Source organism: Orycteropus afer, unplaced genomic scaffold (genome assembly GCF_000298275.1).
Source record: "Orycteropus afer afer isolate SDZICR_OR568_19922 unplaced genomic scaffold, OryAfe1.0 scaffold00289, whole genome shotgun sequence".
NCBI lineage: Eukaryota > Metazoa > Chordata > Mammalia > Tubulidentata > Orycteropodidae > Orycteropus > Orycteropus afer.
In genome coordinates this window covers 1,458,014-1,479,805 of record NW_006921876.1, presented here as the reverse complement: position 1 = coordinate 1,479,805, position 21,792 = coordinate 1,458,014, and the positions used below count along the sequence as shown (strand labels likewise).

Below are 21,792 nucleotides of genomic sequence, written 5' to 3'. Positions count from 1 at the left end.
CGAACGCGGGAGCGAGCGAGAGGGGAAGCGGAGGAATGGAAGCGAAGAGGAGGGCGCTCCCCTTTTCTCGCTCGCTGCCTCCCTCCCTCTCTCCCCCCTCGCTCCTTCGCTACCTCTTCCCCTTCTCTCCTCTCGTCCTCCCGCCTTCCCGTCTCCCTCCCCGCTCCTCTTTCCCGATTTCTCTTCCCTCTTCCTTGGCCTCGGGATGTCTCCCTCTCACTTCCCTTCTTTTTCTTTCTTTCTTTCTCTCCTTCACTCCCTCCCTCCTTCTCCCCCCCCCCCCTTTTTTAGGGAAATGAGCTCGCTGGAGGGCGTGTTTTCGCTCGGAGCTCGGCCCCCTCGGGGCCGGGACTGTGCTCCGCTGGGTCGGGAACCGCGCCAGCCGGAGGCGGAGGAGGAAGAAAGCTGGCCAGCGCTGGGAGGGGGCGCCCCGCGCCTCGGCCCCTAGGCCGCCGACTCCCGACCGCCCGGGTGCCTGGGGAGGGGGCGCTCGCGGCCGGGTGTCCCCAGCCCCGCGGCTGCTCCCGCAAAGTGCCCTCTAGCGGCGACTTCCACCGCGGGTGTCCCGGCCCCGCAGCGCTCTTCCGGGCTGCAGGACACGCTGTCAGGCGCTCGGTCCCTTGAACTGCCTCTGCCTGTCTCTGTCCCTATGTTGCTTTGTTACTCAGCATGCAGCTCGTTCTCTCTCTCCCTTATTCGGACCCTCGATCTCTCCTATTTTCAATGTCTGTCTCTGTATTTGTCAATCTCTCACTGTCTCGGTTTATCGTCCTAAATCTCTGGAGACACCACTGGAGGGCGCCTAAAGCCCGTGAATTGCTCCCCGGTTTCCTCCCCACTGTGCGTCTGTCCGCTCACCCCCCTCCGGTGGTGGATTGAATCCCCATTACTCTGGGACAGAGGGAGAATGGGAAAATTCCCTCTGGTTCCCCTAGGCGCTACACTTCTCCTAGTTGGCCCTTAACAAGAGTAAGACTGATGGAGTGTCAGAAGAAGTACAACGCTTTGTTTTTCTATAAGGCTGCTTTATTATTTTGTGGTAGAAACACCCTGGCCGAGGAGAGCCACCTCTCCCAGCTCCCATCCTCACTCCCAAGGTCCCTTTCTCCAGGGCCAGTCCCTATGGTATGGGCAGGAACAGCTTTCTGCCTGTCTGCAAAAGACCCTTTGCTTGCTGGGTCTTTCCTGTCCCCTTGGGGCTTCCACAGATCCTGTGAAGCAAAAGAACACTATTTATCATGTGAGGGAGAGGAAGTGGGGAAGAGTGTCTTTGAACCTTCCCTCCCCTGAGCTCCTTAGGTGACAGGGTGTTTGGTCCAGTGCCTGGTCAGCTGACATTGCAGGTGGCCCAAACCCTCTGGACCATGGCTGCTCCCACACCCTGGCCCTGGCTCACCTGAGGGTCCTAGATATAGTAGAGGGGCACCTCGCCACATAGGATGCTCACAGTGGTGCCCAGGAAAGCCAGGTCTCCAGAGGATGCTGAGCCTGCTTCTCGCCTTTCTTCCTGGCCCAGCTTAGTGGGAGGCACTGCAGGCTTGGCCTGGAAAGAGCATCTAATTTGAAGTCTGGAAACTGAGTTTTATCTTACCTCTGGTGGTGCAGTGGATAAGGTATTTGGCTGCTAACCTTCTAGCAGTTCAAACCCACTAGCTGCTCTGTGGAAGGATGATGGGACAATCTACTTCTGTAAAGACTTACAGCCTTGGAAACCCAGTGGAGGTAGCTGTGAGTCAGAACCTAGTTGATGGCAGTAAGTTTGGTTTTGGCTTAAGCTTATTGTAGGACCTCAGGTGTGTTAGGCAATCTCTCTGAGCCTGTTTCTTCACCAATAAAGAGGGGATTATGCTAGAGTCAGAAGCACCCAGGTTTTGTGTGGGGCCAGTAGCTTGGTAATGGAGTGAACAGGAACAGGTAAAGAAGTTGCGATGCAGGTGAATATAGAGAGGGGCACTCACCTGACAGCCCCTGAGGAGCAGTGCTTTACAGTTGACAATATCTATGATCTCAAGTTGTCCTCACAGCAACCCTGGGAGGAAGATGTCTCATTCTTTTTCACCTACACACCTACCTGGAAGTCCTGGAATTTTCTGATGAGAGCCTCAAGGCTGGGGATGCCCTCGGGAGCCATCTTCATGATGTAGCAACAGGTTCCAGGGGCTGACTTGTAAGCAATCAGGAACTGGACACGGGAACCAGAGTCCTTTTAGGAAGGCTCCTGCCTTGCTGACACCCAACCCTGATCTTAACCAGCTCCCTCTAGGTTGAGCATGGAAGTCATATTAGAATCTGAGGCTCAGGCACCCCAACAGGAGACAAAGAGGCTGGGGGATGGGAGGATTGGATGTTATGAAGTGGCACAACTGAGTGGGTCTGGCAAAGTCTTGTCATTGGCTCCCAGCCCCAGGGCAAGAGGTCCAGGCATACCCACCCGCTGGTAGTCATATACGACGATGCCAGTGGAGCCAATGGAGAAGGTGGCAGTGGTGCCCGCATGCTCACTGAGGGCCATACGTTGCTGGGCTTCTGGTCCCCCCATGCTCATCTCTAGGACCTGAGGGTGGGACACAGTGCTGCCTGGCGTTCCTCTTTCACTTCCTACCCCATCAGTACCCATGCCCACCCTCAGTCCTCAGTCCTCTTTATTCAAATGCATTCCGACCCACCCACCCCCCAGCTCAGAGAGGCTGAAATGGAACTGGATGCTACAGGAAACAGGCTGTCACACTGTGAGGTAAGGGCCTGGTAGACAAGCCCAGGCCATGTTTGCACCCTGTTCCTGCCTCTGTCCTTCCCATGCTGTTCTCCTTCTCTCCATTCCCCTTGAACAGTTTCTTGTGCTCAACCACACCCAGGCCCTCTACCTACTGGCTATCCTATCCCAGACTCACCATCTCAGTATGTTTCTGGCTCATGTGAAGACCCATGAGCAGGGCCCCTACAATCACCACGACGACAAGGACCACGACCACAACTATGATGAGAAGGCGTTTGAGGTTCACAGGGCAGCAGGGGATGCTAATCCGGCCCCGGGGGGCTGCTGAGTAGTCCTGACATGATGGGACAAGCAGGGAGACAGAAGTGAGGTCATGAGAATGCCCTCTCCTCTCCATGCACAAGCTGGACACATTTCTATCTCCCAGGGCTGGACAGTTAATGCTATGGACATGCAAAGGGGGGCTGACATGGCCAGAGAAGGCCTCTTAGAAGAGGTAGAACTGGAGCTGGTCTGGAAGATGCATAGGATTCCAACAAACCCACAGATGCTTTGAAGCAAAGACTGTTTGAAGAGATTCAAGAGAGCCTGTTTCACCAGTCTTATCTCCTGCAAACCCATGGTACTCCAGCCATGCCCAGCTGTTCTCTATTCCCCAAATGATCCAGGTTCACTCACTTCTCCATGTGCCCTTACATATTCTACTCCTTCTTCCTGGAATACTTTCCTCCTTCTCTACCTGGTAAGCTCCTATTTATTCTTCTGGATCCAGTTCAAATGTCATTTGAGTCTCCCAAATGACTCTTTCTCCATGATCTCCATATACCTCTATGGTGGCTCTCAGCCATGTCTATTTCTCCAAGGAACTCTGTCTTAATGGTCTTGGTGTCTCCATTCTAACTTATGATAATTAAAGGTTGGAGGTTTGAGTCCACTCAGAGACACCTCAGAAAAAAGGCTTAGTGATTTACTTCTGAAAAATCAGCCTTTGAAATCCTTTGGAGCACCCTTTTACTCTGACACACATGGGGTTGTCATGAGCCAGAATCAACTCAATGGCAATTGGCTGGTTGACTGGTTGGTAAGTTAGTTAAGTGGATGAATCTGGATAAGGAACAGGCACAGAGAGGTATGTGGGAAGCAAGGCTCACCACACACACACACACACAATCACACTCACCGGTGGGCTCTCCATCAAGACCTCTTTGCTGCTGACATCCATCTTGCTGTAGGTGTCTTTCTTCCTTTGTTTCCCAGGTGTGTCCAGGATCTTATATGTGCCAGTGGGGAGTGGGGGCAGAATGGAAGGAATGGGCTAATTATTGCCAGCCAAGCCCTCAGCTTTGAAGCCTGTTTGTTCCTGACCCTCTAGAACCAAGACCCCGATAAGCCAGCTACAAGAGTGCCCAAGGGCCCTTAGCCCTGGTACATGAGTCCTCTTGGCTCCAGCAAAAGCAAACCTGGGTGAGCTGAGCCAACTTGTCCTTAGGCAATCTGCACTTTGCACTGTGGGTGTCTTCCTGGCACACTTGCCTTTCTTGGTGACACCTGTCCCCATAATCCTGTGGCTCTTCCTGTTCTCCTGCCAGGCTGGACCACTCAGGATACAAAGGGTCTGGCCCAGTGGGCCATCCATCACATTCCCCAAACAGAAAGTCTCTGAAAAATAGGGATTAGCTTAGGAAAAGAATGGAGGAGTCAGTGCCTGCAGATCCAGAGAGGACACTGCTGAAGAAAGAAGGCGCTTTGGTATCAGTTTGGGCAATCAAAAATGTCCATTTCTCTCTGAGAAAATCAGATTTCCACCTCAAGTCCTCTTTATCTGCCTCACCTCCTCCTACAATCTAGCCCCTAACTGCAGACTTTCCTCCAGTCATTCTTTTCCTATTTCCGTCCATTTGCTGATAACTCTTATTCATGTGCTTCCCCACTCCCTCATGTAAGCTGAAGGCTTCTGGTGGCACTTCTTTCTTATACCCGGACAGCCTTGAATATGGCTAAATGTGGTGATTGATGGGGTCTCAATCTTCTTGTCCTCGAACCAGCCCACTTGCTCCCTGGTACCTATGCCCCTATTCCTCTGGACTTCTCTTTTTATATTCCCCCACCCTAAATTAGGTCCCTGAATGATGCGAATGGTTTGCACTCAACTATTAGCCTAAAGGTTGGTGATTCGAACCCATCCAGCAGCTCTCCAGAAGAAAGGCCTCATGGTGATCTGTTTCTGTAAAGATCACAGCCAAGGAAAACTTATGAAGCACAGTTCCACTATGTAGTGCATGGAATCACTGAGTCAGAACTGACTTAATGGCAACAGGCTTTTTTTTTTTTTTTGATCCTAAATTTGACCTAAGAATGCCTGACACTCTCCCAAATAAGGTCCCCTTTCTGGATCTTTTCCATCTTCCTTCTATCCTTTCCCTACCTCTTGTACTAAATCAAATCCACTAACAACTTTGGTTTGGCTACAGCCTTTTCCGTGGGCTTCCTTTCACTAGGTGTCCATCAACAGCAGAATGGATAAGAAAACAATAGTACATACACACAATGGAATACTATGCAGCACTAAAGGATAATATAAAATTTGCAAAACACCACATAACATGGATTAACTTGGAGGACATTGTTGTTGTTGTTGTTGTTATGTGCTGTCGAGTCGGACCCGACTCATAGCAACCCCTCCTTGGGTTTCCAAGGCAGTATCACTACGGAAGTAGATTGCCCCATCTTCCTTCTGAGGAGTGGCTGGTGGGTTTGAACCACCAGCCTTTTGGTTAGCAGTCAAGTGCCTTAGGCACTACGCTACCAGAGCTCCATTGGAGGACATTACACTGAGTGAAATAAGTCAATCACAGAAGGACAAATACAGTATTAGTTCATTATTGCAAAAAATCAAGGAAAGGTTTACATATGGAAGGAAACTTTCTTTGTTGGTTACCAAGGGGTGGGAGGGGAGGGAAGTGAAAACTGAAAAAATAAATAATAAAATAAAAAAATAAAGTCCCTTCCCTTCTAAACTGTCACAAATATGTAAAAGCCCCACACTTCACTTCTCTCTTGGCCTGATTCCCTTATCCTCCTACACTTTAACTCCACCATTTCAGCCCAGTGCCTATCCTTTGTTCAGGGGTCCTTCACATCTTGGCCCTGCCCTTCAATCATGAACTGGCCACCCATTCTCCAGTTCTGGCAGGCTCCCTGTCCCCACAAGGACACTCTCTCCAGCTAGAGGGCCTTCACTCTGGAGATTGCATAATAGCATGGCATCCAAGCTGAGAGCCCCTGAGAAGCTTGGGGATGGACAGAGGGAAGTGAAATATTTGCTTCCACTACCCTGTTCACTCTCCAACTGCCCCTTTAAATATTTGCCTAAGCCACTAGCAGGGAAAGTGTCCTAGGATGAGTGGAAGAGGGGGAGGGGTGCAGACATGAAGGGGGTAGTAGGAAGAATCATCCTCCTCTCAACTTGGCCTCAGCTGTGTCTGGTGCCAGATGCTGGAGACAGCCTGCCTGCAGTGCCCACCCCTGCCTACTCCCCAGAGCCCCCACTCCTGCTTCCCGTTGTCCTAGCAACATTGGGATTGATCAGCTGACCCACAAGTACTGGGCCTAAGCCAGGTGGGCAGTGAATCAGCAGGAGAAACTGCAGGCATCTTGGGGTCCCTGTGGGCATCTCAGGAGGGCTTGTTACTAGACTTAATCTGAGTGGGTGTTTCGGCTTGCCATCATTAGTGGGTCCTGGGAATGGAGTCTCTTCCTTAGAAAGAAGCCACTGCTCTTTTGGGTCCTCAGTCTCTCTGGAAGGCTGCCATTAGTTTATATACTGTTCTCACAAGCTTATGGTATCAGCTGTTTCTTCTTTTCCTTCTCTTTCTTCTTCTTTACTCATTTTCTTGTCTGTTTGTGGGTCAGAAAAGGGAGTCCTCAAGTTTCATAAGGGAAGTTCACATGCTACCTACTGCCAACCTGGTGGAGGTCTTGGGATCCTTGGAGAAGGAAGAAATGAATGAATTTAGTTGGCATACTTGGCCCTTCAACCTTGAAGCTCCAATCTCCCTCTGTGGCCACATGGCCCACTGTCCCCACCACCAGCCCTCTGCTTCAGCCTTCTTACTTCTTTGCCTTTATTTAGGCCATTCTCCCTCCCAGAAAGCCCACCTCCAATATCTCTCCATCACTCTGAATCCCACCCATCCTAAAAGGCCAAGAGCTAATGCCATCTCTCCATGACTTCCCCTCCCCACAGTGAAATTCTCCCGTGAGAATCTCCGGCCACTTACTACACTACTATTCTTGTCAGCTGTGAGCATGTGTTTTATTGCTTTGTCTTCCCAGCGAGGCTACCAGTCTTGCCCTCAGGGCATGGAGCATGTACACAGCCAACATTTAATTGTATTTAATAATAAAACTCTGTCACACACATGAAGGGGCTTCTGGTGAGCAGTCAACAGTTCATTTCTTCAGTATTTTCACTGGCCAGCTCTGAACCCTGAATGAGTTTTTCTGCCTTTCTAGGCTCTAGTATGTTCATCTGTGAAATGGGGGCTCCCTGTTCTAGACATCTCACCAAACTGTTGACAGGATCCAATGATACACAGTGTGAATGTCCAATCATCATGATTGTCTTCATCTATTTCATCCCCCAGGGCACCTCTCACTAGCTAAGAATAGTATGGACCCTTTTTGTCTGTCTGGGTTTAACAATTGGTGATGCAGAGTCTCATGGTAACCATCCCTTCTATGTGTGCCCCTCCTCTTCCTCTCTCCAAGCCCCTCAGCTGCAGAGTAGGGCAGATTCACTCTGCCCTTTGTGTACTGGGCAGGGCCGTGCCAGGGACGAGTGGGGGTGGTTACCCAGCTGCCCCAGTCACCCTCCCCACTCCCATTGCTTTCCTTCCCACAAGCTGACATAGGGAGGGCAGCATGAGCAGCTGGATGGGCAGTGTCAAGTGGGCATCAAAGGGCAGGGGGATCCCTGGCTGAGAGAGGATGGACTTAAGCTCAGATCAGAGAATCTCCTGTAGGGAGAGGCTAGGGAAAGCTGGGGAAGCATCTTAAACCCATGGATCTCAGTTCTCTGTAAGTTCTCTCCTGATGTAGAAAGAGTACTGGACTAGGAGCCCAGACACCTGACTTCCAGGCTTCCCTTGCCTTGTAGCTATGAACTCTTGGGACAATCACTTCCCTCCCTCTGAGAGGTGGCATGGTAGAGGAGCAGTTCTCAAACTTTTTGACTTTAGGACCCCTTTATACTTTTAAAAAGCATTGAGGATCCCAAAGAGCTTTGATTATGTGGATTCTATCCATATTGGTATTTACTGACAATTTTAAATTACTTGTTAATTTAAAATAGCAATAATAAACTCATTTTATGTTACTAAAAATAACACATTTTAAATATGAATAGGTATTTTATAAAGCAAAAAAAAAGAGATAAATATATCACTGCTTTACCTTTTTTGCACATCTTTTTAATGGCTGCCTTAATAGAAGCTATACCATGTGGCTTTTGGAAAATTCCAGGGTACTTCTGTGACCACATGAAAAGTGAAAAAGGCAAACGGTATCTTGATATTACTAGGAAAATTGTTTTGACCTCAAGGATTCCCTGAAAGGTTCTCAAATATTCACAGAGTCCCTAGACCACACTTTGAATATTACTTATGTAAAATGACTGTAAGCTTTGGAATTACGTAGAGCAAACTAAAATCCCTACTCTGCCATTTTCTTCTTCTGATACTATGGGCCTCGTTTTTCTCATCTATAAAAGGGGTTCTGGTATTAGTATTACCTACCTCGAAATGTTGAGAGGATTAAGTGTGTAAAGTGTATAACACACACTAGATATGATCTAAAGCTTGGCTGTATTCCTCTTCTTTCAGGCCTCAGTTTCCTTATTTGTTAAACAAAGGGCTGAACTGGAAAACGTCCAAGGCTCTCCCTAGCTCCAACAAGCTGTGGTTGTGTAGTGAGAAATGTTCCAGAATTCCACAAGCTCCCACTCCAGCTCCAATGACTACATTTCCCTTTTCTGCTCACAGACACAAAGGAGCATTCTGTTCAGTAGCCATGGAAACACATGTAAACACAGATATATATGCACACGCCAGGCTCTGTGTACATATTTGTACATGACAACCTAGATATATACTTATCTAGATATACCACTTGTGGTAAAGCCAAGAATTTCTGCTCAGAGGATGTGTCCCCTGAAGGCCAAGACATACTCACAGTACACAGACACACATGAATTCACAAGGCAGAAAAGCCTCCACACGGGAGAATGTACATGCACTGTGCAAAGACAGGTGTGCACACGTGCACGCAGTCATGCCCAACATACGAATGCACCTGTATGCACACACACACATGGGTTCACGCACAGACGCTCTGGGCACCAGACAGACAAGCAGATGGCCCCAGAGGCCGCCTTCATGGCATACAGCGTCAAGGGCCCGCAACCACTCATTTTTCTGGCTACTCCCAGGCCCGGGATTTCCCCCACCCCGCCCCCGCGCGCGCCCCCGCTGCCCGCCGCCGCAGTCCGCGTCCACCAGATCCTGGCTAGCCCTCGCTCCCGAGCTCCGTGCATCTTTCTCGAGCCTGCTTGCAGGAGCGGGGAAGCAAGGGGACCGCAGCCGGCGCCCGAGAGCTGGCGAAGGCGCAGGGACGACGAGAGGCACCTGCTCTCCGCAGCCAACAGCCAGACCCCTAGCTGAGGCTGCGGTTGCCTGTAGCCAGGAGGTGTCTACAGCCCCGGGAGCGGCGGGGCGGGGACTGCGGGTGTCCCTAGGCAGCGCTTGCAGGCGGCATGGCGAGGCTGCAGGCCAGGCGGGGCCTGGGGCCAGGGCTGCTGGCGCTGTCCACGCTCGGCTTCTGCCTAATACTGCAAGTCAGTGCCAAGAGGCCCCCCAAGACGCCCCCCTGCCCGCCCAGCTGCTCCTGCACCAGAGACACCGCCTTCTGCGTGGATTCTAAGGCTGTGCCCAGAAACCTGCCCTCGGAGGTCATCTCCCTGTGAGTGCTGAGCCCTGGCCTGAGGAGGGGGTGGGGGGGAAGGAGACTTGCAGGAATAGCTCTGGGAGAGGATGGTAAGAACCCTTGGTACCTTTCTATAAGAGTGGGGTCTAGGACGACTCCAGGGGATCCTCAGGACTGGAGATTCAAGGCACTGGCAGAGCAGGAAGTTCTGCAGGCATGCAGGCTCAGCAGCCATGGTTGGGAAAGCAGTTCACAGCTAAGAATGAATCATCACCATATCAGCATCACTGACACCTACTGTGTGCAGGGCTCTGAACTTGAGGGGGGAGTTGTTTACATGAGCATGTGGGCTCTCTGCCTGTGATGTCACACCAAGGGCAGAAAGGTTTCTTGTCAGGAAAGAGGATGGCAGCAGGGGAGGGCTGGGAGTAAGATATGCCCACACAGTGTCTTGGCAGGGGTGGGAAGGGCAGACACCTGCCACCGGTCTTGCCAGCCATTCTGCACCCACCCAGCCAGCAAGCCGGCTGTCACTTGCAGCAACCCACCTCAGAACACCCCTTGCCTACTGGACTAGAGACGCTGCAGGTCTTTGAGAGCAGGATGCTAATCCCCATCCCCATCCCAGTGCCCCATCACTCAGCAGCACCCAGCTTTTTTGGTTGGTTGGTTGATGATGACGGTGAGGGTAAAGGAACCTTCTTTTGGCTGAGGGGGAAGCCAAGTCTGGGGCCTTTGGTGCTCAGGGAGGCAGCAGGGGCGGATCATTGTGAAGGAAGATGGTGAGTTTGTGAAAAGAAGGGAAAAACAGACCCAGGTGAGGTGCTAGGGCTGGTGAAATGGGGGAGAGTCCAGGGCAAATGAGTGCAGAACCCACTGCCCTACCCCTCTCTCACTGGTCATCTCAACCCCCTGCCCCAGCACAGTCCCTGCATACTGCCCACAGTACTGACTGGATGTTGCCCTGCAGGACGCTGGTGAATGCTGCCTTCTCAGAGATTCAGGATGGAGCATTTTCCCACCTGCCGCTGCTGCAGTTCTTGTATGGACAGGACCTTTGGTGGGGGAGGGGACTGGGGGAGGAGGGAGGCGGGTCCTATGCAACCTTTGGAGATGAAGGTGAGGGTGTCCCTTACTTTTGCTCTGATAGGATGTGCCACAAAAGGTAGAGCAGCCTGGAGTCAGGAGCTCAGAACAAGGATCTGAGAGTCCAAAGGGCAGCATTTGGGGAGAGGAAAAGCTAGAGATTGCATCCAGAAGCCAATAAGGGGCCATCTGGGGCCCATTTAGGAAAGACGTGGTTTTTCTAGACACCCAAAGGAGCTGGGTGCAATAGTGTGGGTGGGTGCCAGAAGGTGATCAGAAGGTAGATAACCCAGGGGTTAGAGTTTGAAGAAAGAAGTGGGGTCTGAAAGGGAGGGAGGGTAGACGAGTCTGAAATTCTAGAAGGCACTGCTTAAGTTTGAAACCTGAATCATAGGAGAGGCAGCACATAAGTATTACCCCACCTCCTCAGTGTGGATTATCCTCAAACTTAACATTAGCCCCTTGTGGACTGGAGTGGGCTGAAGTGAGGAGACAGGGAGGGAAAACACTGTGGAGAAGGGCAAGGACACAGCCTGGCAGGAGAAATCTGCCCCCATTTTCCCCCTAGATGCACACAGGGACTCTGGGAGCTCCTGGGACCAGAATGGGCTCCTGCCTAATCTTGCTGCCCAGGCTGCTCTGGGACTCTCAGCTGGGGTCCAGAGGTGTGCTGGTGAGGGCAGCCAGACCTCAGGGAAGCCCAGGGGTGAGGCAATGTCCTGGAGGCCAGGGCAGCAGGCACACCCTGGGAGCTCTAATTCCTCCTTTCTCCTTTGTCTCCCCAGGTTACTCAACTCTAACAAGTTCACCCTGATTGGAGACAACGCCTTCACAGGACTGTCGCACCTGCAGTACCTGTGTGTGGGAAGGAGAGGGAGAATGGGAGAAGGGAAGAGGGAGCCCTGGTCTGGGTGGGCTGAGAGGGAGGTTGAATGAAGAAGGCTGGAAGGAGGTGGTGGGGAAGTGAGAGCCCTTGAATCTCCTCACTGGAAGGACCTGAGCAAGGATCATTTCATCTATCTTCCCACCTAAACCATCCTGTTCAGTTGCTTCTGTCACTGCAGTCTTAATGTCACCAGTATAGGTTTTAGGGACATGAGCTGGAAGCTGGGCTGAAGTATGTTGTTGTTGTTGTTATTATGTGCCGTGGAGTCGGACTCAACTCATAGTGACCCCTCCTTGGGTTTCTGAGGCACTATCACTAGGGAGGAGCTCTGGTAGCATAGTGCCTAAGGCACTTGACTGCTAACCAGAAGGCTGGGGGTTCAAAACCACCAGCCACTCCTCGGAAGGAAGGTTGGGCATTCCTACTTCTGTAGTGATACTGCCTCAGAAACACAAGGAGGGGTCGCAATGAGTCGGGGCTGACTCGATGGCAAATAACAACAACAACAACATCACTAGGGAAGTAGATTGTCCAAATAGATGTAGGGAAATAGCTTGTTGGAGGGTCTGGGATCCTGAGTGGTGGCTGAGACAGGTTCTTGTTTTCTCTAGCTTCATTGAGAACAATGACATCTGGGCACTCTCCAAGTTTACCTTCAGAGGACTCAAATCTTTGACACATCTGTGAGTACATCATGCACATGCCATACATTGAACCAAAGCTTTCCATAGTTTGTGGCCTTTGGCCTCAGTCATAATCTTCAGGTGACCTAAAGGTCTTTCTTACAGCTCACTGGCCAACAATAATTTGCAGACACTGCCTCGAGACATCTTTCGGCCCCTGGACATCTTGAGTGACTTGTAAGACCTCTGCCCTATCCCTTCTGATAAGGCCTTGCAGGATTCTTGCCTTTGGGGGAATTGGTGGGGAAGTTAGAGATTGGGAAGATCATAAGGTCTTGAGACACTAAGAGGACTTGGAGCTGGAGATGTTGGAAAAAGCTGTTGTTTGTTGTTGTTATTTTCTGTGAGTAGGACCTGACTCATAGTGACCCCTCCTTGGGTTTCCAAGGCGTTATCACTATGGAAGTATATTTCCCAACCTTCCTTTGGAGGAGTGGCTGGTGGGTTTGAACTGCCAGCCTTCTGGTTAGCAGTCAAGTGCCTTAGGCACTTCAGCTAGTTGGAGTTAAATAGAGATCAGTGGCTCTCCAAATTGGGGTTCGTCAAGGTTATGTGTGTGTTCCTCAAATGCACATTAGACACTGTGTGTGAACATTTTTAAAACATGTGCTTTTAAAATGTATGTTTGATTTGAATCTATATTAAAGCCCTATGGCATAGACACAGTCCTTTATCATTGTTGATACAAAAGGATAAAAGCCCTGATTGTGGATTTGGATGAACAGGGAAATAACATACAGCTGTGTAGGCTGTACTCTGCAAAAAGTGAGGGGAGTAGGAGCTGAAACTCAGCCCACACTCTACTTGCCAAAGATGTATCTGCAGGGCTGCATCCATCATCAGGGGAACATTTTTCTGTTTGTACAAATATGCTGTGTGAGCAACTAGCAGCAGCCTTGCAATATCTACTTCTGAAAACCTAGAGGGCCTGGGTAGGCAGAGTAGCTGAGATTCCATTCCTTTCTGTGCCCCTTCTGCCACCCTCATGATCCAGAGACCTCCGGGGCAATTCACTCAACTGTGACTGCAAGGTGAAGTGGCTGGTGGAGTGGTTGGCACACACCAACACTACAGTGGCCCCCATCTATTGCACCAGCCCACCTCGCTTCCAGGAGCACAAGGTGCAGGATCTGCCACTGCGGGAGTTTGACTGCATCACCACAGGTAGGAGTTGCCCCTGCCCTTTGGCATCAGGCCTACCCTCCCCCAGGCAATTCCACAGGCACCACCTGAACCTTCCTCACCTTTTACCCTCTACCATTCAATGAGCTCTTACTTTTCTCTCTTCTGGTCTCATTAACACCCCTCCATATACACACCCTTCTCACCCCTGCAGATTTTGTGCTGTACCAGACCCTGTCCTTCCCAGCAGTGTCAGCTGAGCCCTTCCTTTACTCCAGTGACCTCTATCTGGCTCTAGCCCAACCAGGTGCCAGTGCCTGCACCATCCTCAAGTGGGACTATGTTGAACGACAACTGCGAGACTATGATAAAATCCCAGGTACCCATGCCTAGCCTGGCTGTGCTGGCCCTAGATGGTGTGCAGTGAATGGGGTATCTATTGTTGGACAAATGTTTATTGAGTTCTTATAGATGGATAAGATATGATCTCTGCTCATAAGAACTTTCCAATATTTAGGGGAGGCAGATACATATATAGATAACATCCATATAATATGTACGGATGGAGATATGAATGTGGTGCTCTGGCAGCATAAAGCAGAAGCCTGTGTTGGGCAATCAAGGATGTCTTCCTGGTGGAGGAGATGCCTAAGCTGAGTCTTTAAGGATAAAGGAGAGAAAGGCATCAGAGATGATGCCTGGGTCCCTGGCTTAGGTAACTAAGTGATGCTAGTGAAATAAGGAGAGAAGGTGTAAGTGGCCACTGGACTCTGTTTTGGATCCAGTAAGTTTGACCTGAATCTTGAAGGCCAAGGGACAGTTAGCTGGGAGGAAAAAGTGGTAAGGGTGTTTTTGCAGGGGTGTGCAACAGCTTAGTGTGTGTAAACTATAAGCAGCTTGTATGACTACAGCATAATATTCAAGGTTAGGAGTAGCAGGAGATAAGACCAAAGAAAGACAAGGACCAGGTCATTGACAGGTTTTTGAGTAGGGAATGTGAACCAAGCCAGTCTACACTTTGGAAATCTCCCTCTGTGAGCAGTGTGGAGAGTGGACCAGCATGGGCAGAGATGTGTGGAAAGACCAGTTGGGGGATGTGCTCATGTCTGTGGGAGGAATGCTGGAGACTGAACTGGGCTAGTAGCAGTGGGGACAAAGAGATATATTTAGAATGGAGGACTGAACGGACCCAAAATGAAACAGAAAATTGAAATTGTTTCATATCTGTTGAAGAACTTGAAGTCATTATTTAAATTAAGGGGAAAAAAAAAAAAAAACTTCTCCACAAAGGAAACTCCAGGTTGAGATAGGTTCCCCCAGTGAATTTTAAGGAATAAATAACCCCAGTCTTTTCACAATCTCAATCAGAAAACAGAAGAGGCATTGACAAACTTACAGATGATCAGCTGTGCATTAAGTGAGGGAGAGGAAGATACTAGAGATGACTCTCCAGGTTTCTGGCTTGGCTTGTAAATGAAGCCACATACTGAAATTGAGAACATAGGAGGAGAAGCAGGTTTGGGGATGGGGATGGAGGTTAGTTTTGTCCACACTAAGTTTGAGGTGCTTGTGGATGTGTGGCCAGGGAGAGTCTGATCTGCAGACTGGAAGCTGGGAGGTCATTAGCAGATGGGTGGGTAAACTAAGGCTCAGAGAACGGATTTAGACATTGTGGTTGCCAGAGCCAGAGGCTCAGCCTGAGCTCCCATTGGGGTGACAGTGTGGCCTTGGTGAGGAGGAGGAGCAGGTGAAGCAGAGATGAGGAAGAGGAAAGGAGGGGTGTTGACTGGGGACACCAGAGTCAGCCGGGAGCATGTGGCTTCTCATGCTTCCAGTGCCTGAGGAAGCTTCTGATATATCTGATTGTGAGTACAGGAACATACGTGCATAGCTTCTTATACATAGCTGCTGTATGTCTCGGCCTTTCAAAAGTGGGAACTCGTGGGAGAATGTACACAAGTATCCAAACATCATGGTGTCATGTTGGTGTACTTAGGATTTGACAAGCATGGCTGTGGATGTACCCAGACTCTTTCCTCCTTCTGTTCCTGGCTACTTGCCAGTGGAGTAACTTTGGGAAAGTCACCCTCAGTTTCTTTTTGGGCAAAAATAATAGGGCCCTTTTCAGAATGATTATTTGAGGTGATATGTAGGATGCATGCAATGAAAATCAAATAAGTGGTATTATGGTTAAACAACTAGTCAGTATCTACCAACCAGCCAACCAACCAGTTTTCACAGAGTCAGTTCTGACTCACAGTGACCCCGTGTGTCATCAGAGTAGAGCTGTGTTCCATAGGGTTTTCAATGGCTGATTTTTCAGAAGTAGATCACCAGGTCTTTCTTCCAAGCTGCCCCTGGATGGACTTGAACTTCCAGATCAGGAGCTGGGGGGTCACTAGCATACAGGTGGGCAGATCAAGGTTAGCAGCCAAGCACATTTGCGGTACCCAGAAAGTCCAATCAATATTTAGGGACACTTAATTTGTTCTGTCAGCTTATATTTAAACCCTGGAGGGGAGGACGGAGAAGGGGTGATTCTGAGACTGATCAATAGCTGTGAAACAACTAGAAAACACTGAGCGCTGAGTGGAAGAACACAAGTAGGAATGGAATACTGTAGCAGAGAATCTTAGTTCTGGCCCAGGGTTGGAAGGGGTGGTAGCAGCCTGATCCTGCCTGACCCTGCCTGCCTCTGTCCGGACAGCCCCCTCAGCAGTGCACTGCAAGCCCATGGTGGTGGACAGCCAGCTGTACGTGGTTGTGGCACAGCTGTTTGGTGGCTCTTACATTTACCATTGGGATCCCAACACCACACGCTTTACCAAGCTGCAGGACATCGACCCCCAGCGCGTGCGCAAGCCCAATGACCTGGAGGCGTTCCGCATCGATGGAGACTGGTACTTTGCTGTGGCTGACAGTTCCAAGGCAGGCGCCACCAGTCTCTACCGCTGGCACCAGAATGGCTTCTACTCCCACCAGGCTCTACATGCCTGGCATCGCGACACTGACCTCGAGTTTGTGGATGGCGAGGGCAAGCCACGGCTGATTGTGTCTAGCAGCTCCCAGGCGCCAGTCATCTACCAGTGGAGTCGCACCCAGAAGCAGTTTGTGGCCCAGAGCGAGGTCACACAGGTGCCTGATGCCCAGGCGGTGAAACATTTTCGTGCCGGCCGTGATAGCTACCTTTGCCTCAGCCGCTACATCGGTGACTCCAAGATCCTGCGCTGGGAGGGCACCCGCTTCTCAGAGGTGCAGGCCCTACCCTCCAGGGGCTCGCTGGCCCTGCAGCCCTTCCTAGTGGGTGGCCGCCGATACCTGGCACTGGGCAGTGACTTCTCCTTCACCCAGATCTACCAGTGGGATGAGGGGCGGCAGAAGTTTGTGCGGTTCCAGGAGTTGGCTGTGCAGGCTCCTCGGGCTTTCTGCTACATGCCTGCCGGGGATGCCCAGCTGCTCCTGGCTCCCAGCTTCAAGGGACAGACACTTGTGTACCGACATGTTGTAGTGGATCTCAGTGCCTAGAGGGGTGTCCAGGCCTCTGGGTTCCTCTGGGCAGCCGCTAGAGGCTGGTGGGTGAGCAGCATGTGTGCCCATGTGAAGACACATGTAGCCAACCCACACACATGCACATACACATACACATGCGCCTGGTGAGCCTGGGCACACACCATGGGCAAATCCAGGGAAGCTTGTCATCATAGATGTAATCAACATGAACAACTGTATATATGCCAGGCAGACCCAGGCAACCTAGTACACCAAGGTACCCTCCTACATGTGGACCACTTGCTGCTCCCTCCCTCCATGAAGGTCCCTCTCACTCTGCTGCCTCCCTTGACTCATGCATAGTAGTGGCTGGGCTAGGGGTGCTAGGAGGAAGGATGACTCTACCTTCCTTCCTGTTCTTCTGCTTGCCAATCTTACCCTCTGGTCTTTCCTATTGGTGCTCCAGACATCTGTTTACCTGCTCATGCTCACCATTGCAGCCCACAGCCACATCCTTCATAGTTCTGGGTGTACTCATCCATGCTACGCTCTGTGTACACGTGTGGACACTGATGGCCTCTCACACCCAACTGTCTGTGCTCCTATTTCCACATATATGCCTATCAAGGAGCGTGTGCTCACACACAGCTCTGGCCACAGAGGCCCCCTTTGCTACCTTGTTGCTCTTCTTAGAGGGGGCACACGGTACCTGTTCCTCCTCTGCTCATGCCCTCATGGTGCCCACCCTGCTACTGACAAGGATGGGAATGGTGGTGCCAGCCTCTGTGCACCAGCTTGACTGACTTCTGGGGGCAAAGCCCCCTCTGTCCCAAAGCAATAATATCAACAACAGTAACAACAGCGACCCTGGGTTCATTACAGTGCTGTCTGTCTCTGTTCTCACTGGAGCTTTCTGCTAGGACACCCAGCCCACCTGTGAACATGAGGACATCCAGATGACAGCTGTTCTGCTTTTCTTTCCTGTAACTGCTGCTGCCTTAGCTTTGGGCCAGCCTCATCTTTGAGGCTCCTTTGGGTAGATACAAGAGCTGGGCAAGCTAAGGAACCTGCAAGCACGCTGAGCCGCCTGTGCAGATGTCAGGAGTGGAGAACAGCTTGGGGGTGTCCTGGCACCCCTGTAACATACAGGCACCCTCAGGAGCTTCTCTGCCTGTCAGTGAAAGCTGAAAGTGGTGGAAGGGGTGAGGGTCCTGTGGGCGGGGCGTCTAGAGCCAAGCTTCTGCTGCCATCTGCTGTCTGCTGGGAATATAGAACTCTGAGATGCAAGGCCTTGGGGAGAGAGGGTGGCAGGGAGGCTCCTCTGTTTGCCCAGATTGTGTGAGGGTTTCCTGTGGCAGAATGTTCAGGGGCACTTGGAGACAATGCTATGATTCACTTACTTCAAATAAAAAGTTCCTATCCCATTGTTGGCTCTCAGGTGTCCAGTGGTGACCAAGTCACGGCAGTGTCTCATGAACAGAGCCAGGGCTGTGCTGTCTGTCACTGCTTCTCACCAGAGGCTCAGCCTCCCCATGACCTTCCTCCTGAGGAGTGGGCACCCTCACTGTCAGCCAAGCCTAGGGTCAAGGGTTCATGGGTGATGACACTCAGGTGCTGGGTGAGTGTGACTAGTCTCCACCATCTGGGGCTGACTCATGGCCTGGGTTCCTTCCTGGAGGTCACATTTGTGGGGACCAGTGAGACTTGAGCCTGTCCATGTCAGGTCAACTCCAACCAACACGGCTAAAGACAAGCTCTACAGTTCCTCCTCCCTCACCCTCTCTCCCAGCACCTCTGCTTGGTGAATTTCTGTCACCGCCACCACCTTCCATCCTAGGTGAGGCACCCTGGAGTCCTGTGGAATATGTTGGTCTCTCTTCTCCCCAAATGAAGTCAGCCACCAAGTTCTCTCCGTTCTTCCTTCCAAATGTTTGCCAGATATCCAAACTCATTGCCTTTGAGTGGTGCCAGTGAGTTGATTTTGACTCATAGCAAGCCCATGTAACAGAGCAGAACTGCCCCACAGGGTTTTCTAGGCTGTAATCTTTACGGCAGCAGACCACCAGGTCCCACGGAGCAGCTGGATGAGTTCAAACCACCAACCTTTCCTTTGGTTAGCAGCTGAGTGCTTCCCCATCACACTACAAGGTGTCCTTCCACTGGGCTTCAGAGTCCTGAAAACATGGGTATGAATTTTGGTTCAGTCCTCTCAGTTGGAGTAGGGTTTCAAGAAAGTCAATTGATTTCCCTGAGCCTTGGCTTCTTCTGCAAAGTGAGGATAATAAGACCTACTTTTATAGAATTGATGTTAGGCTAAAATGAAATACAGGTAGTTCCTGACTTACAATGCAGTTCGGTTCAGACAACTCCACTATAAGTCAGTTCTGATGTAAGTCAAACACCTCTTTTTTTTTTTTTCCTTCTCATTGTTATTGCCTTTTATTATCAGAATCTTTATAAATTCGGTAGTGTTTTGAATAGTAAATCATAAAATTGAACATCTGGGAGTGAATATCTGAGAATGATAACATCAGCAAATTATGCTCTGCAACATATTGTTAATGGTGTGTGGTCGTGAGGTACCATCAAATCAGTTTCCACTCATAGCAACACCATGTAAAACAGAATGAAACACTGCCTGGTCCTGTGCCAGCCTCACAGTCACTGCTATGCTTGAGCCCATTACCGCAGCCACTGTGTGAATTCATCTTGTTGAGGGGCTTCCTCTGCTTCACTGACCCTTTATTTACGGTTCAAACCCACCAGCCACTCCTCGGAAGGAAGGTTGGGCAATCCTACTTCCGTAGTGATAACTGCCTCGGAAACCCAAGGAGGGGTCGCTAGGAGTCGGGGCCGACTCTATGGCAAATAACAACAACAACAACAACAAGATGTACTTTTGAAAAAAATCAGACAGTTCTAAGTGTGGTGTACATCACAAGTTGGGGACTACCTGTGCTACTAAAGGAGCTCTGGTGACATAGTGGGTAAGGCGTTTGGCTGCGAACCAGAAGGTCAGTGGTTCAAGCCCATCAGCTGCTTTGTAGAAGGAAGATGGAGCAATCTCCTTCCATAAAGATTTACAGCCTTGGAAACCCACTGGGGGTTGCTATGAGTCAGAATCAACTCGATGGCAGTGGGTTTGTGCTGCTGAATATATAGTGCCTGATACACAGTGGAGACTGTAAACAGCAAGTCCTCTGGAGTCAGACTGCCTGGGTTTTGAATACTGATTCTGCTGCTTACTAAGGTGGGTGATCTCAACCATGTTGCCTACTCATTTTTGTGTCTCGGTTTCCTCATTAGTAAAAATGGAGATAATCATGGTACCTGCATGAGAGAGTCATTATGAGGTTTAAATGTATTAAATGTGTGATCTATTAATATATGTAAATCTCTTAAATAGTGTGTCTGGTACATATCAGGCATAATACATAAACATAACTATGGTTTTATTATTGGTCAATACATGAGGGATAAAGGTAGCTTAGAGAAGGATGCTTTGTGGGGGAGGAGAAGGTTAATCCCTGAGGGAGCACTGCTCTCTCTACGTAAGGTTTCCCTACCTGTCCTCAGTCTCAGAGCCCCTGTACCCTATATCTTACCTGTACTTCAGATGTCTAGCAAACCTCACTCCTAGCCCCTCCTCACAATGGGTAATCTCATACTTCAAACAAAAATTCCCATCCCATTGTTGGCTCTCAGGTGTCCAATGGTGACAGAGTCAGCGGTAGTGTCTCATGAAGAACAGAGCCAGGGCTGTGCTGTCTGTCACTGCTGCTCACCAGAGGCCCAGCCTCCCCATGACCTTCCTTCTGAGGAGTGGGCACCCTCACTGTCATAGGTGACTTGTCTGAGTTTCCACTTCCTCAAGCTATATTCATGTGCTCTTGGCTTAAAGTACCCTTCAGGTTCCTGGTCCACATCATCCTGGGAATGACTGTCATGCTTTTTCAAATGGAGAATGGGCCCTCATCCTGAGCCAGGGAGAGGTTGCCAGGGAAAATGAGTGGAGTCTCTCAGACACATTGGCACTTTGTTGCCCAGTAGAAAGATAAACATCACTGACAGCTGCTCCCCCCAGGGCCTAAAGGCTGAGAGACATTTCTCACCCTCAGCCTCTGAGTGCCCAGCTTTCTGCAGATTGGGAATGGAGCTCACTGTCTGCCTGCTGGTCACTTGCTCTGAGGATCATTCTTGTGTCCAGGGAGCTGCTGAGCAACTCAGTGTAACTGGGTGACTGTGTCAACAGCTTGGGATCAAAGGCCGCAAGAGGCAGAGTCTACCCCCTGTGCCAGAGCAGAGGGTGACAATGCTCAGCTGCCAGCCTCACACCCTCCACACTGAGCCCTGCTCTAGGCAACAGACCTCTGACAGTTTGTCCCTTAGATTTCTCAAGTACAGGATGGGGGACTAGAAGTCTCCATGTGAGACTGTCTCAGCTGGGTGCCCTTAGAGTGGGCACAGGAAAGCTCATGCCCAGTGAATGGGGTCAAGAGAGGCTGAAGTTGGGTGGGTGGCTCTGGAAGGCAGCCAGTGGGAAAGAGACATTGCAGCAGGCACCAAAGGACTTGAAGCTCACACACACATATGGTAATCCCAGGCACCCTTCTCTCCAGAGTGCTCCTGCTTTTACCAGTCACATCTTTTCCTCCATCAAGGAGACCTAGGATACTTTCCACCTACATTACAATATCTATGCCCAGAGATGGATGGAGACTAGGGCCTTCCGAGGAAGATCCTGGCCCTGGGCCCTTCTTGTTCCTCCAGAGCAGGAGCTGGGCTGAGTGTGCAGAGGTGGTTAAGAGGGGAGACAGTGACATCAGGGC

General features: G+C 50.5%; 2 protein-coding genes across 2 annotated transcripts; one reads left to right on the top strand and one right to left on the bottom strand.

The window, feature by feature from the left end:
- Positions 1 to 1,405: 1,405 nt before the first annotated feature.
- Positions 1,406 to 3,938, bottom strand: SFTPC (surfactant protein C). Its single transcript, XM_007950813.1, has 5 exons — positions 3,897 to 3,938; positions 2,892 to 3,050; positions 2,432 to 2,554; positions 2,072 to 2,182; positions 1,406 to 1,543 (listed from the first exon to the last, which is right to left on the bottom strand). Exons 1-5 carry the CDS (start codon positions 3,936 to 3,938, stop codon positions 1,406 to 1,408), a joined length of 573 nt encoding a protein of 190 aa, XP_007949004.1.
- A 5,589-nt stretch (positions 3,939 to 9,527) lies between these two features.
- LGI3 (leucine rich repeat LGI family member 3) lies at positions 9,528 to 16,999 on the top strand. Its single transcript, XM_007950811.2, has 8 exons — positions 9,528 to 9,733; positions 10,668 to 10,739; positions 11,569 to 11,640; positions 12,281 to 12,352; positions 12,458 to 12,529; positions 13,347 to 13,516; positions 13,689 to 13,853; positions 16,182 to 16,999. Exons 1-8 carry the CDS (start codon positions 9,528 to 9,530, stop codon positions 16,997 to 16,999), a joined length of 1,647 nt encoding a protein of 548 aa, XP_007949002.1.
- Positions 17,000 to 21,792: the final 4,793 nt, after the last annotated feature.